Here is a 16,281-nt window from a genome sequence, read left to right as displayed (position 1 = left end):
CCTTTCCCTGGGGGCTGCAGCGGGAGCGCTCCCCCTCACCCGCCCGCCTCCCTCAGCCGAGCCCCCGCCCCTCGCCACGCGCCGCTGTCCCGCCGGGAACGTGCGCCCGCGCGGCGCGGCCCCGCCCCCCCGCCGCGAGGCGCGCCCCTATTGGCCCGGTCCCTCCCGTGCCGGTGCTGTTGTGACACGTGAGGGCGGCGCACGTGGGGACGTTATGTAAGGCGCAGGGGGAAGGGGCGGGGCGGGCACGCGCGCGTGCGGCGGGGCCGCCGCGCATGCGGGGTGGGGGCGAGGGGCGGGGCGAGCCCGGTCTGGTTGTGCTCATTCCCCGGACAGAGGCCCCGGACGCTCCCGAGCGACAATGAAGCAGCAACAACAGCAGCAGCAGCAGCAGCCGCCGCCGCCGCCACTCCCGCAGCCTCCCCAGCAGCCGTCGCCTCCCTCCGCCAGCCCGGGGGTCCCAGCCTTCCTTAGCAAGCTGTGGGCTCTGCTAGGCGAGACCCCCAGCAACCAGCTCATTACCTGGAGCCAGGTCGGCCACCTCCACCTCTTGCCCGCCCGCGTGTGACGGATCCCCCGCCATCACCCTGCGCTTCGCTCCGGCGGGCACCGGCGCCGGCGGGGGGGCGTGGGCCTCGGCGTGGGGTGGGGACGGAAAATCAGGGCACGGCCACATGGCTTGGCTGGGCTCGGACCGGACCGGACCGGGCCGGGCCGGGTTGGGCTGGGCTGGGCTGAGCTACTCTCGAGAGGCCGGCTCGCCTCGGCCCTCAGCCTTGTTTTAACCATGGGGTAGGAGCTCCCGCGCCCGCCCTGGAGGCGCATCCCCACGCACACCCGCGGAGGAGGGGGGTGTCTGTCTGGCGGCTCTGACTTCGCGGGCTCGGGCGTCCGTGGGGGCTGGGAAGGGGCCGGGCAGCCGGGGGATTCTGCTGTGCGCTTCAGGAGCCGGCGTGGGGGGAACGTGGAGCTGCGGGGGGATTTCCCAGCGAGGGTTGGTGGGTGGTGGGTGCCCCAGGAACGCGGCTCGCCCTCGGTGAGCCGGGGCTGCGGAGGATGGGGAGAGCGGCGTGCTCTGGCCCGCTGTTGTTTCCTGTGTGCTGCCCGCAGGGCCGGATCCCTCTGGGGCGGTGGGGAGCGGCCACGTGGGGGATGGCCGGGGGCTTCCCGGGTGTCCACCTGCTGGCGTGGCGGGAAAGGGGATGGGCCACGCGGGAGGTCGAATTGGGCACCGGTCTCCTTACCGTGCAACGAAGAACTGGCAGGTTCTTCAGTGAGCATCACTGATAGTTGTGCTAAAAGCTAAACACATATTTTAATAATAACTACTTCATTTTTTCCCTATGTGCTGTTTTCATTAAAATCTTGTTCTCAAATAGTGAGTGGTATTGAGTTAAACTCAACTGAGAACTCCTTATTTTAAATGCTTTAGAAATAATGAAACGTCATAAATATTTTAACTGAAAATGGTTTATCAGTACCTTCAGCCAAAACTTCCCAAAGAGAAGCAGGAGGCCTCAGTAGATTACGGCAGCATTTCTTTCTTTTGTTTTTGTTTTAGAATTTTTTGTGATGTTTTTGGGGTTTGTTTGGTTTTGGGTTTCTTTTGTGGTTTGGGGGGGGTTTTTTGTTGTTTTTTTTGGAAGAGAGGTATTTAAGGCTGTATGAAGATTGATGTTGTCTACATTAAAAAAATGCTGGTTTTGCTGCCTTATGCTTTTAATGGAGAATTTCCAAATCCATTGTTTATGTTTATCTCAAGTAAACACACCAATATCTCTTAGGTATCCTTGTGTTATTTTTTAGTTTAACACTAACAATAATTGTTTGAGACTCTGCAAGGCTGTTTCTAGAGGGGAAGGTCCCCCCATCACAGTTGATATTATTAGCGACCAGCAGTTCTTGGGGCAAATATTGGGATTACTTGTGACCTAGAGGAGGAGTACCAAATGAAGTGCTTGGAAGACTGCTGTAGTCATTGGAACTAGGAGTTGACATTGTATTTAGCTGTGTAGTGAAGCTTACAGGCCTTAATGTCTGTGCAGCTTTGCTGTAAATGACTGTCAGAACAGCAAGAGCTTGTGGATGTGTTTCCCAGATTTTTATGTGCTACGCCTGGACAATGTCAAAGTGGTGATAAAGTGAGGCACCCCTTGGGAGTTGTCCGTTGGTGTCACAGGTCACTGTAGTGTCACTTGGTTCAGCACCTTCAGTTTGTGAATTGCACACACAGCATTGGCTAAAATAGTCTGTTCTTGCCATTTCTTTTGCTTCCCCTTTTTCTTCCACTGATTGATTCTCAGCAGGAGGTTGGTAGGCATTACTGGAAGTTTTCATCTGCCTATCTTCTCAGTGTTAAGCACCTAAGTCATCCAGTGGAAAGCCATTTGTAGCATCCTGTTTCTGATGCTCCCTGCTGATTTGCAGGAACAAGCTGTTGTGGTTTAACCCCTGCTGGTAACTAAGTACTACTCAGCCACTTGCTCGCTTCCCCACACCGTGGTAGAGAAAGTAAAACTCGTGAGTTGAGATAACCATTTAAAATTGAGATGAAGTGAAGTATATGAGAACAGAAAGAAAACACAAAAAAACCAAATTATACTCAATACAATTGCTAACCACCTGTGGGCTGGTATCCAGCCCATCTGAAAACAGCAGCTGGCCCTCCTGCTGCATAACTCCCCCAGTTTATATATTGGGCAAGATGTTCTCTGCTATGGAATATCCCTTTGCCTAGTTTGGGTCAGCTATCCTGGCCGTGCACCCTCCCTTCTTGTGCACCTGCTTGCTGGCAGCATTTGGGAAGCTGAAAAGACCTTGACTTAGGGTAAGCACTGCTCAGCAACAGCTAAAGCATCAACTTACTATCAACATTATTCTCTCACTGAATCCAAAACTCAGCTTTCTATCAGCTACTAAAAAAAAATTCTTGTCCTAGCTAAAACAAGGACACCTGCCTTTGGACAAGAACCTTCATGTGGTCTTACAGTTGGTTCTTTAAGCTTCTTGGGATCATAGAACTGCTGGCATTTGAGGATAAGAAAAGTGACTCATTAAACTAAAAAGGCCTCTTAAGAAGATGCAGGAAAAGTGTTGACATTTTTTGAAGATAAGAGTATTAACTGCAGGGTGAGAGTATTGTGGACTTGTAGACAAAACCTAAACCATTTCCAAGGAGGTAATTTGCGTTCTGCCAATTACTTGCCCTGTAGTTAAATGGAGTGCAGTCATTAAAGAACAAAGAGCTGATCCTTCTATTTTAGTTAAAGCCTGTGGATTAAGTAAAAGATCAAGTCTTCCCTCACAGTTGGCATTCCAGCAGGGGAATCTTGCTTTAGGTGGCTGCCTTTCTGGTGACTCCAAAACCCAGTGGATAGCTTCACCTCTTAGACAGTTCCATCTGCTCTACAAGTCTTATCAAACCAATCATGCTTTTACACTGAAAACCAGATGGAACTGTCAACTGGTTGTTGGTATTTTTTTCCTTGCTCAGGTTCTTTGTTAAGATTCCTTACCAGGGCTTACAAAACTACATTCAGAATTGATGTATTCTACTGTAGTGAAACAGTGATAATTGCTGATAAACAATTATTTGTTATCTTGATAAAGCAGTGTGTAACAATAGAGATATTCCCCTTCAGATACAGGTAGCGATGTAAATTGATAGTACTCAGTTGCTTTGCAACTGCAAGGTTTGTACACTTTTTGTTTTGGAAAATTGTAGGCAAGCAGATCAGTAATGTACTGCATGCACAAAGGAAACATTCCAATCTGGTGATTAATTCTAAAAGCCCTGTGTGTTTTCTGCTATGGTTTTTAAGTAGCTTAATGTGTCTCTTTCATTTTAGAATGGAAAGAGTTTCTTGGTGTTGGATGAACAGAGATTCGCAAAAGAGATTCTTCCCAAGTACTTCAAGCATAACAACATGGCAAGCTTTGTCAGACAGTTAAATATGTGTAAGTTCCTGGATTTTTGCATTCTAGCACAATTCTAAATCCTGTTCATAAAAGTTATCATTTCCTTTGAGCAATGGCCTCGTGTTCTCTGCAGCCAGGATACTGTCTTACCCTCAGAATTGGAAACAGGATAGTTGGGACAGCATACTTGGAATTTTTTAATGTGAGTTTTGAGGTTTTTCTTTTCTTTTATTTTTAAAGATGGCTTCCGTAAAGTCGTCCATGTTGATTCTGGAATTGTCAAAGTGGAGCGAGATGGTCCAGTAGAGTTTCGGCATGCATATTTTAGGCAGGGACGGGAGGACTTGCTGGAGCATATTAAAAGGAAGGTTAGTGAAAATTCAGTGTGTAAAAAACCTGTACTGTTATGTATTGATGAATAGCTAAGTTCATGTCAAGTTTAACTGCAGGATTGTGAGTGCAAATAAGTTCACAGTTTATGGAAACAAACTGCCCTGCTTTCATTTATATCTTGAGCTTGTTTAAAGATATTTTGGGGGATTTGACAAGGCTTTTTTATCTACTTTGCTATCATTATAGTAAAGTTTCACTGGTGGCAAAAAAGTGTGAGTTATGCAATATGACAATTTGCAAATGAGTATTAGAAGTGCAGAGCATTGCTTTGACTTTACCATCAGCAATATAAGAAACTGCTCATTTATATAGCTTGTTTTAGAAGCATCTGTAAGCATTAGACATTCCACCCAAGAGAACGGGGCAAACCTGTAAACACGTTTGTTATACTTCTGAATTGTGCTCTGCTGTTACTGAGTTAAGTGGATATAGATGGCAAATAGAAATAAGGCAAATTAAACGGGATGTCATGGTTAACCCCAGCCAACAGCGCAGCCCCACAGCTGCTCGCTCACTCCCTCCATGTCAGGATGTGGGAGTGAATTGGGAGAGTAAAAGTGAGAAGATTCATGGGTTGAAATAAAGGCAGTTTATTAAGTAAAACAAAAGCTACATACACAAGCAAAGCCAAACCAGGAATTAATTTACCACTCCCCGTGGGCAGGCAGCTGTTCAGCCATCCCCAAGAAAGCAGGGCCCCATCACAAATAGTGGTGACTTGGGAAGAAAAATGGCATCAGTCTGAACATCCCCCCCACTTCCTTCTTTTTCCCCCAGTTTTATATGCTAAGCATGACACCATATGGTGTAGAATGCTGCTTTGATCAGGTGGTGATAAATGTCCCAACTGTGTGTGTGACCTCTCAATTTTTGGTGCAGCCCCAGCCAACTGCCTGGTGGAGTGAGGTGAGAAGCAGAAAAGCCCTTGACTCCATGTGTGAGCACTGCTCAGCAGGAATTAAAACATCTCTCTGTGCTGCCAGCACTGCAGCACAGCTGCACAAGTCTAAAACACAGCCCCTTATTTGCTACTATGGGGAAAATTACCCCATGCCAACCAAAACCAGCACAGAGTGATGTAGTTGTTATCACCGGGTTATTGTGATGCAGTTAGGATGAAGTAGAGTGCATGGGAAAATGCCTGAAGAGTCAGGGTGTACACAAAATGTTTGCAACAACTAAAGCTAATGCAGTGATAGCTGTATTGCTGGTTTTGGGGGTTTTTGGATGCTTGGTTTATTATTAAGTGCATATTTTATCAACAGTAGTAAGAAAAAATACTTGATCACCAGAAGAGAATAATAATTAAGCCTGAATTAAGGAAAGTGTTGTTTCTGGATTCTAACCTTCTAAAGGTTTCTTCTTCGAGACCTGAAGAAAACAAGATACGTCAGGAAGATCTCTCTAAAATAATTTGCAGTGCTCAAAAGGTGCAAATTAAACAAACAACTATTGAATCTCAGTTGTCTCTTTTGAAAAGGTGAGTTGCTTCATCAGTATCTGATCCTTAATGCTGAGTAATTGTGTTACTAGATAAAGACTTAATACTAGGTGTCTCCTGATTTCTGGTTGCCTAATTTCCATTACTACTTCAGGAACATAAACTTCAATAGAAAAAATTGCTTTAAAATTGAATTTTCTGATATTATTAAAAGTAATAGGCAATGTTGGTGTTTGCTGAACTGTCTAGTAGTAAAAATTAAATAACACCTTCAGTAGTAGTTCCCTGTAGATGCTGAGTCTGAATATTTAAATCAGCTCGTAGTATAAAGTATGCTGGTTTTTGTCTTCACGTTTGAAATAGTTACTGTATTTGGTTTGAGGCAGAGTTTGGTTTCTGTAGTTAGCATATAATACTTTTGTAGTGCAATTAATGTCTTTGCTCATTTTTTTTAATTTTCCTATTGTGTTTGTCCTCATTCCTAATTATTGTTTAAAATTGTGGAAGAATTAATACCTATGAAAATGTGTTTAGAAATCTAATTTGGAAATTCATTAGTTACCTCATTGACAGAGAAACAGAATTGAAAATACAAATGTAGAGAGTTTTTTTAGATTTTCATTACTGCCTTCTTAGAAATTATGATTTATTCTCAACAGTGAGAGAGATGTGTGTCACAAATTACTTAATCCTTTAGAATATGTAGATACAGATAAGATACAGGAGTATAAGGTCATGCACTGTAAGTCATATCACCTTAATAGAAACTCTGTTAGAGTTTCTATTTCTTCTTTTAGTAGAAGGTCTCATGACAGCGTACCTCTGTGGCAGAGGTCACCGATTAGTTAAGGTTTTAAGAAGTAAATATTCTCATTTCTAGACTTCAGTTCTAGTGACTCGAGTGGTAGAATATTCAGAGGCAGACTTCTTTTGCTGAAGCATAGTCTTTGTTAGAATCTGGCCAGTCTTGAGTAAAAATCATATTTGCTCTTTTGAACTCCTAGAGGAATTTGGGTTGAAAGGAACCTCGGGAGGCCATCAGGTCCAAACCGCTGTCCAGAGCAGGCCTGGCTTTGACCGAAATGACAGCCAGTTGCTGATGAGCTGACAGTTTTTAGAGATGAGAACATAGTGGTTGGTCTTTGACATCCATTATGTCATCTCATCAGTTTAAAGTGACTGAGGTGGAAACGAGCTAAATCAGAAGACCTGGTCTTACAAAACATTTTGATAAAGCTAGTGAAAAAGTTGAGAAAGTTCAGAATACCTGACTTCTGCTGTAATTTTGTGATGTACTCATAAATTGTATGTTGGACATAAGAGCAGTTTGAGGAGGGAGTAGTACCTTTCTACTAGTAGTAGCTGCTGTTTCTGAAAGCTTAGTTTAAGGTTTCCTAAAAACCTAGATACCAGTAGAGTTTGCTTCTTTGTGTTGGAAATCAAACTACAAAAGAGATGAGGGTGGTATGTTGTCTACCCGTATTCGTTGAAGCCTTTGGTACTCACTATCTACTTCTTAGTATGGCATACACTGTTGGAAACAACAAGGCATGTGGTTACAATAGGGCAGTTTTTACACTGTCTCAGTAACTGGAGTCCTGTGACTACTGGAAGAATCAAGGTTTCTAAAATGGCAGTGTTTCATGAAAACTGCTACCTCTGACATGCTCCTGTTATTTTTTTATCACCTAACATGCCGGTTTACTGATAGAGGTAGCTGTTAAATGCTTATAGTAAATTTTTAAATGCTGAATGTATGGGTAATGATTATTGCCAAATTTGGGAATTTTTTTTTTTCCTTTAAAGCAGATGGAAATTCTCTGCAGGCTCTTTGTTGTGTTTGGGTCTCTGTTTCATAGTTACTTTCCAAGGCTGCTTGCTGCCTATGTGTGGCACCAACCACCAATCTAGAAACACATTTCAAAGAGTTTTAATGAAGCTATCTGACCTTTAATAAAAATTAATAACTAGTTTTAGTGTGACTTTTAAATCATCATTTTTAAACAGAGAGAATGAATCTCTTTGGAGGGAAGTATCTGAACTGAGAGCAAAACATTTACAACAGCAGCAAGTTATTCGAAAGGTAAGGCTTCATTCAAGTGTCGTGTGGGCTTGAGCGTGTGCTTCTGAAGTAGGGATGCTTTGTCATGTGCTTTGCTTTGCCCTCACTCAGCTTTTTATAATGTCAAATCTCTCTTTAATTAAAAAAAAACCAAAACAGCAAGGTGGTATGTGATGAACAAACCCTAGTGATATAAGCATTCAGGGTATTTTCTTGCACAAGCAGAAAATAAGGCCCAAGTCTTGCAAACATTTTCAAAGAAAGAGGCTCAAGAACATCCTACATCAGTCATTAAGTTATCCTTAATATGGTCCATCCATTTTTTTATTACCTTGGGAATCAGATGTGTAATTCTCTGTGTCAACTGATTTTGGGAGAAAGTTTCTCACTGCAAGAATTACAAGATTCTGTATTGGAAGTTCACTGCTGCCCCACTTAACTGACCCACTGACTGTATATTCCTAGTTAGCAGAGAAATAGATAACTGAGTGGAACCTATTGATAATATGTTAACTTAGATTATTTAACAGTTAGATTTATGATCTACCAAAACTGATATAAATGATAGAATTTATAGATCTATTTTTTTAACACATCAGAAATGGCATCACTGCAAGTAGCTTTGTAGCAGAGACTTACTGATTTTTTTTTCCCCCGGTTTCTTCAAGCCAGATACATTAAAGCCTTATATTTAAAACATTAGAGAAGAAAGGCTAACATTTCAGAAGGAAAGACAGCTAATGAATACTGTTAATTGTATATGTAATTTTTTTCTGAAACTGTCAAAAATGCCTTTCACCAGAACGGGTATTTACAGATACAGGTTATGTATATGGTCCACATCCCTATATGCCTTTTGTAGTTGCTTATTACAATTCTTTTAATCATTTGAGTTGCTGCATGTCTCTGTGTGTGTTGTATGATGTCATGTAAAAGCCAGCTCTTATCACCTGCTATGTGAAAAGTCTTTCTTTAACAGTTGAATAACTATTTGGATATTATCAGCACTGCTTTTTACCTTGATTTTTAGGTTTTCTGAACAGCTCTATATAAAAGTTATTATACAAAGGAAGTGTTTTGCTGTTTATGTATAGATCATTGGTATCCTTTGCTATAAGTGCCTTGGTACTCAAGAGAAACAATTGCAAAGTAGAGCAACCAACAGTAGTGTTCTCTCCCTTACAGATTGTACAATTCATTGTTACCTTGGTGCAGAATAACCAGCTAGTGAGCCTAAAACGCAAGAGGTAAATATGGTCTTGAAAACTTTCTGTCCGCTTGATAAACTGACAGGCATTGTTGACTAATTACCAAAGAGGTGTGTTTGACATGGCCTTCTTCCTTTACTCTTTCTGATGTAGGCCTCTACTTCTGAACACAAATGGACCTACAAAGTCGAATGTATTTCAGAAAATTGTCAAAGAACCAGCCGATAGTAGCCACCATGTAAGTTCTCTATTATGGGTGCTCTGTTATGGAGTGCAGGTGGGCAGATGGGTCAAATTCATTGTTGTATGGCGACTGTAATACAGCTGTGTACTGAGAGCTGTCAGCTTGTACAAGTGATAAGCTGTGTTGTTTCCTTTCAGAACCTAAACCTGTGTCTTAAATGCAGCTTGACATGATCCTGCTGAGACCAGTTTGCTTTTAAGAATGCTGCTATCAGAAAGAGCACGTATAATGTTGCATTGTTATCTCTGGGAATGTGGCATTCCTGGCCCCATGCAGGGACAAGGGTTCAGTGTGTTGCTCTGCAAGGCAGCATCCAACCCAGTAAAATCATGTCGTGGTCCTGTTACATTCAAATGAGTCACACCACTGAAAGTTGTTTTCTGCTGTCCAAATGATGATTGGTGAGGAAATTGTTAAAGCAAGTGCTATAGTATGGCACTAGAATTAGTAGCTTTATAACAAAATACTCTTGAAACAGCAGTCACTGTTTTAATATTTTTAGTTCTATTATCTGACAGTGCTAGTATAATTTTACTTCTACACCTGTAGTATTTGCCAAATTCTTTTTCCTATTGCTGTTTTTCTCCAGCTTGTTTATTTACTTGTATGGCTTTTTGAATTAAACATAGATCTGTACAAATAGCTTGTAATCTACAAGGTGTAGGAAAGCTCTTAGACTTCATTAGCTGTGAACCATTGCAAGATACAACGATAACTGTCAAAATGCTGAAGCTCATTGTCCATCTGTGCCCTGACTCTTTTATAAATAATTCTCAGGTACCTCTCAACAGAAATGAGGGCTTAAAACCAAGGGAACAGATTTCAGATGACATTGTTATTTATGATGTCACTGAGGATGTGGGTGAGGAAGAACATCCCATGGCTGATGAAGAAAATCTTACTGTTACACCAGAAACAAGTGAAGATACCACTTCAGATTCTTCCAAGTAAGAAGTCTCAAGAAGTGTGTGTTGATAAATGGCTTTCAGTGTTGTATAATATGCACTAATTCAGATGTCTTAGATAATTTTTTTTAGTGAAGTGCTTAGAATTATTCAGCACTCTTGCTCAAATAGAAACTTAATCTGTGAATTCACACTAGCTTTTGATTTATTGACCTCTGGATTTGTTCCAAAATAGTTAATTGGCTGTTGGAGTTTTAATATCAGGAGGATAGATGGAAACTGATGAAAGCAATCTGTATTATTGCATAATAGTTAAATATACTAAAGCCAGAGTAAGAGAAGTCTTCTTACTTTTTGGTTATCTGTGCAGACAGGAACGACTTCCCTTGTTTTTGCAAGGTTTTGTGGAGAATAATTTACATGTGGTGTTTGTCAGGTTTTGGTGTGGTCTTTGCATTAAGCCAATTAATTTCAGGGTTTTAGGTTTTTTACAGTCTCAGTTGTTTTTTGTGATTATGTTCCTTCCCATCTGTACTCCAATACTACAGAAGTTCATCTTTCTTTCATCTTTCAGCTACAAGCAAGTTGAAACTTGCTCCGTGGATGCAACGTTTTTAGATGCAACTTTTTTTAGATACAACTTTTTTCTTGCATTGGCTTGATAGGGCCTGTATTATGCCCCAAGGAGAAAAACTTACTATATGTAGCTTATACTTGAATTGGCACCATTGTTCTCTGCTGATGCCTGGGAATGCATTCTCTGATAGAAAAGCTTCATGAGAAAAGGGCTGTGATAGAGAGGCAACATAACTAACAGCTTCTTCAGGGTTAAAAGCTAGAATAGGGATGAAAGCAAATTAGTTGAGGCTCGCTCTTGGTTTTCAGGTTTCATTCCTGGTATGCATAACAAGGTTAACTCCAAACCTGTAGACTGAGATGCTTTGTTATGGGTGTTCCAGAGTTGACGCTGTTCAACAGGAAATATGCAGAATACATGCTGTCTGTCTGGTTTGAGGACCTTACATGATTTGCTTCACTTTGTACATACTTTATGCAAGCTTGTAGTTGCTCTAATGACAAAAGCATCGGTGTTCTGTAACTCTCTAGCAGTTGGTTATTGTGGTCTGGCACAACAGTGTCTGCTAACTGAGCTGCACTAATTGTATTGATCATTACAGATTCATATCAATGGAAAATAGATACTCTGAGTATCTTGCTGTATTTAGTATTAAAAAGCAGTAGAAAAGTTTATTTCCTGATAGTAGCTTGACTAAAGTGAGAAGTAACTAAACCTGTGGAATAATACCAATATAAAGGTGTATGAAACGCTGTAATTAATTTATCTTACATTGCAGCTGTAGCTGTAGCTACCATTCTCCCGATATTGTAATTGTGGAAGATGATAACGAAGATGAATATGCCCCTGTAATTCAAGGGGATAAAAGCACTGAATCAGTTGCTGTCCCAGGTAATGATCCTGTCAGTGACAGCACAAGCCCACTCATGTCAAGTGCTGTACAGCTGAATAACCAGTCAACTTTAACTGCAGAAGACCCAGTCTCTGTGATGGATTCCATACTCAATGAAAATGGAGTAATTTCACAGAATATAAATCTTCTTGGAAAGTGAGTAGTCTTCTCTTTTGTTTTTTCAAGTATTAGAACTGATTATTTGGCTGAAATGAAAAGAACTGAATAGCAGTTTCTACTGAGAACTTTAAACTTAAAGGCCACTGTTACTCCAGCCAGTTTCTGAAGATCCTTCTATTTTAAGTACTTTAAGATGCAACCTCTGGTTTTCCTTATTAAGTGAGTGAGTTGAGATGTTTAATCTGGCATTGTAATGTTGTGAAGATTGTTTAAACTGTCAGGATTTTTTTTTGTCACTCCTGCAGGTGGATTAGACCCATTACAGCTGTGTGCATGCAAGAACTGCATCTCTACTAATGTCATGTAATAGTGTTCTGTTGATGTGATTCCTGTGATACCTATTCCAGATCACCTCTCTGCTGACTTGGGTTCTCTTCTAAAGAGGCTAAAAGTCTTCATTTTTTTCCAGACGTCATTTCTTATGAAAGACTAGTTCATTCTACTTCTGGTGAAGATTTTTTAGATGCATGTAGTGTACATCTGTGTAAAGCTTACTTAAGGATTTCTCTTACTTTATTAAGGGATATAGCAATAAAATACTGTTTGCCTTCTAGAGTTGAACTTCTGGATTATCTGGACAGTATCGACTGCAGTTTAGAGGACTTCCAGGCTATGTTGTCAGGACGACAGTTCAGCATAGATCCAGATCTCCTGGTTGATGTAATTTTGACTTAATTTTAAGTATTTTCATAATAGGCTATAGAAAAAATTTTTATGTATTGTTGCTGTTTAATGTGGATTTAAATCACAAATGATCTTTTTTTCCTTCCTTTTACAAAGCAAAGTTATAAATATTTATGAGTTTCTGGAGCACTGGTATAAGTCTTAAAGTTATACCACTGCTCAAGTGAATGCCTCTTACTGAACAATTATTTCTTGATGAAATAATGCTTATATTTATTGTGAACTTAGATGTCAAGTTGATTAATACTCTTGCTTTGAAATAACCCAGCACATCATCTTTGGTCTTCTCAATGAACTGAGGTTAAAAAGAACCTTCCTCCCTTGTAGCAAGGCCATGTTGCTGGCTGGTGGCAGGGTGTTGCCTGCCATGACTCACATGTCCCCTCTCTGAGGTGCTGCTCCCTCTCCATTTGTTCCTTAACGCTAACGTGGGCCAGTGCATGAGGTTACTGGGTCCTGGTGACATGTGGCTGTTGAACCTGCTGGAGTGCCTGTTGGCCCCTCTCTCACTTCACTGAGATCCCTCTTAAAAGCAGCTCTGCTCTCCACTTACTGATAACTTCTTCCGGTTTGGTGTCATTGCAACTTAAGTTCATCCATAGTGTAGACAGAATTATTCATGCAGCAATGCCAGAAGAAATTGGTGTTTTAACACTGCAGCCAATAGTGTTAGATGCTGTATAGTTATTTCTTTTGTGAACAGGGTCCATGGAATTCCAAACCATTGTGCTCCAAAGCTAGATTTTCTTTGTAAAAGCAGTAATTACCTGTAAATAGACTCCAATTTCTCATAGAGGCTAGAATAAGTACTGGGGTTATTCTCACACGTGCAGAAGCAATGGTCTTGTATTCTTAATAGCAACACTGAGATATCTAAAACTTGATGTCTTTTGTCTTATTCAGCTTTTTACAAGTTCTGTGCAGATGAATCCCACAGATCATGATCATATCACTAATACCAAAGTAAGTCTTAAATCCATTGCTCAACATATGCAGTAGTGAGAGATGCGAAGTTCACTCATCTTTTGCTGTTTTCTTTACTGGAATCATAGCACTTTAGGCTCTGGCTTTAAAGACTTGCATGAGTATAGGAAGACTGCAGCTGAGTTCATGTTGTTGGGCTTTAAACAGCAAAGGAAAAGGCACCCTAATTAATTAGTAATGTCCTTTATACCAGTCTCTTAACTTTTGTATCCCTTGAGATTTTTTTACTTGCAAACATGTTATGTACTCCTATCAGAATGGTTTTATCTGTATTGTCTGGTGGGAAAAGAAACAGAATAATAAGCAGTGGAGCAAAGATGTAGCACTTTAAATTTGTCCTGTTGATTTAAAGCATTACTTTTGGTTCTTGCTTTGTAGCCTGTGTTTCTATTTCATGTTTTCTCAGCCAAGGTGTGTTAGTGTGGGTAATACTGATTGTGCCACTGCATCTTGTCACAAATAAAAAGATTTTTTGGTAGTCGTTGATCAGCTGTTTTCTAATGACATTAGAATAGGCTTTAACCATGTATTTTAAGAGTTTGCTTTTGTTCCCAGACGGAGACAAAGGGAAAAGAAACTAACAAGAATAATGCTGGTCCAGCAGCTTCACAGGAAACACAAGGTACTAAGCCCAGATCAGGTTAGTTGTAGTGATTATTGAAACACTTCAGAAGTTAAACATTACTCTAAAAGCCATCTCAGTTATTTGCTCCTTACTTGGTTTTATGTTATGCTGATTGAAAAATAAGGAAAACACAGTCTTTAGTATACTTACTTTTTAGATTTTTGTCTCTGCACTAGATGCAGAGAAACTGATGTTTTGCAGGTGAATCTGCACAAATAATGTTATGCATGAACATAGTAATTCTTTAAAAGCACAAGCACCTATCTTTTTTTATTTATCTTTATTTTTTAATTAATTATTCTTTGAATAAGTACTGTGGGTTGGATTTTTTTTTCCTTCTGCATGTAGAAAGGCACATTAATTGATAATTTGGGCAATTTTTTTCCCTGTAGATAAGCAGCTGATACACTACACTGCGTTTCCACTCCTTGCATTCCTCGATGGGAACCCAGTCTCTGCTGTTGAGAGTGGGAGCTTCACAGCTGAAGGTCCTTCCACTGTTGAAAAATCCCTGGAAGGGGACGAGCTCCTGGAGAGCAGCCTGGATCCCCAGCCCACCCAGAGCAAGCTGGTGCGTCTGGAGCCGCTGACGGAGGCAGAGGCGAGCGAAGCCACGCTGTTCTACCTGTGTGAACTTGCCCCAGCACCCATGGACACAGACATGTCGTTCTTGGATAACTGATGGGAGGGAGGCTCTGTATATAGTCATGAAGATGAACTATTTATTTAGAATGTTTGGTATGAGAGTTTTTTGTAAATCACTGTTTTATGTAACCAAATATGTGGAATCTGAAGTACCTTTCCTATCTTATACAAGCAGTTGTTTAGCTTTGGAGTTAGACAAGCCACCAGGCACAGCTGGCACTGCTGAGCCAGGCTGCTGCTGCACTGCTGTGAACACTTGGTGTTGCACACATCGCTTGTACTGCGGGTAACCAACACTTGTCAATAGTGAGCTTTGGTTTATGGTTTCTTATACTTGTCTTACATATGATGACATAAACTAGTAGTGTATGGTTAGGGAACACTGACGTTCTGTATTTTGGGGTTTTTATTTTTTACATTTTGTTTAACACACCTGAGGCTTTTTTGGGGTGGGGGACCAGGACCGGATGTAGGCTTTTTTTTTCCCTGCTTCAGCTGGGAACAAAGTGCCTGTACCTTGCTAAATCTTGGTTCTGCCTTACTTTCACTTCAGTGGAAGTGCTCACACAGCACAAACTGGGGAAAAGTTCTTGACAGCTACCAGGCCCCATGACTGCATGAGTACTTTTAACTTGGACCATCTATGCTGACAAAATAAATGTTACTTAAGTGTGGTATTTGTCAAGAGTTTGTCTCTTATCCTGTCTGCCCGGCGGTTATGGATTTAACAGCCTGTTTTCCTGTCACAGTAGCTGTGCAAGGTCTGCTGTGCACAATTCCTGGGAGATAGTGTAGCACCAGCCTGAAGGGTTTATTGGTAAGCCTGCAAAACAACTGTCTAATGCAGCAATTTTCCAGTAGTAGCACACAAAGGGTGTTCTCTCTTTGATTTTGTACTGAGAGCAGTGGCAGTGGAGGAGCACGTCCCCTCTAAGCTGTGTGTCCTCTACCACACTCATGGAACCTACAGGTCCTGCAGTGAGTTTGTGTACTTGTGCTACAGAAGCAGAGGGGTTTCTGCCCCACTGGGTGAAGAAGCAGCTGACATACTTTAAACCAAATCATCTCACCTTGAGCTCCTGCTTTTTATGTAAACAGTAAGTCAAACTAACTGAAAATAAAGTCTGAGAACCTCCAGAGCACAAAGGCTCAGCAAAGAGAGAAACTAGGTTTCAGTAAGTTCATACATGCAACACAAAAACCACACTCCTCCACTCTGGCAGTAGATAAAAATTTTTTCACCAGAGGTGTTATCTGGCCACTTGTACAAGGAGCTGAACTGACAGACAGAGCAGTCTGCTCATCTGAATTCAGCAACTTCTTTGTTCCAGGACTCAGGAACTGCTGTAGAAGAAGTGATGCTCAGGTGTTTAACCCAAATTTAAACAGGTGCAAGCCAGTGAGGTGGGAGCACAAATGTTGTTACAGGTGCAAGGCACGTCTGTGTTTGCTGGGACACAGCTGCCAAGGGCACAGAACTGTCAGAACTTCACCCAGGGGCTTACACGTGACCTCTGGAAAGA

The 16,281-nt window shown here is 41.4% G+C and overlaps 1 protein-coding gene across 4 annotated transcripts; it reads left to right on the top strand.

Moving 5' to 3' along the window:
• The first annotated feature begins 284 nt into the window (after positions 1 to 284).
• Positions 285 to 15,443, top strand: HSF2 (heat shock transcription factor 2). 4 transcript variants are annotated; one of them, XM_088161875.1, is made up of 14 exons: positions 286 to 532; positions 3,849 to 3,957; positions 4,159 to 4,286; positions 5,667 to 5,791; positions 7,760 to 7,835; positions 9,000 to 9,061; positions 9,176 to 9,260; positions 10,044 to 10,213; positions 11,527 to 11,639; positions 11,721 to 11,796; positions 12,375 to 12,480; positions 13,408 to 13,467; positions 14,044 to 14,110; positions 14,506 to 15,443. In XM_088161875.1, the coding sequence occupies exons 1-14, from the start codon at positions 362 to 364 to the stop codon at positions 14,793 to 14,795; spliced, it is 1,638 nt and encodes a 545-aa protein (XP_088018001.1). In that variant the 5' UTR covers positions 286 to 361; the 3' UTR covers positions 14,796 to 15,443. The 4 variants fall into 4 exon arrangements, with proteins under 4 accessions (XP_014732190.2, XP_088018001.1, XP_088018000.1 ...); XM_088161874.1 differs by having other exon boundaries at positions 14,044 to 14,128; XM_014876704.2 differs by having other exon boundaries at positions 285 to 532; positions 11,527 to 11,796; positions 14,044 to 14,128.
• The last annotated feature ends 838 nt before the right edge of the window (positions 15,444 to 16,281 follow it).

Source organism: Sturnus vulgaris, chromosome 3 (genome assembly GCF_052056855.1).
Source record: "Sturnus vulgaris isolate bStuVul1 chromosome 3, bStuVul1.hap1, whole genome shotgun sequence".
Classification (NCBI taxonomy): domain Eukaryota; kingdom Metazoa; phylum Chordata; class Aves; order Passeriformes; family Sturnidae; genus Sturnus; species Sturnus vulgaris.
The sequence above is the reverse complement of the archived record's forward strand: the minus strand, read 5'-3'. Positions and strand labels throughout refer to the sequence as shown.

Excerpts from the sequence above, each read along its gene's own strand:
- HSF2 (XM_014876704.2), top strand. The coding sequence starts at position 362 with ATGAAGCAGCAACAACAGCAGCAGCAGCAGCAGCCGCCGCCGCCGCCA. Across the intron at positions 3,958-4,158 it reads TGTCAGACAGTTAAATATGT|ATGGCTTCCGTAAAGTCGTC; the intron begins GTAAGTTCCTGG and ends TTATTTTTAAAG. Across the intron at positions 4,287-5,666 it reads TGGAGCATATTAAAAGGAAG|GTTTCTTCTTCGAGACCTGA; the intron begins GTTAGTGAAAAT and ends AACCTTCTAAAG.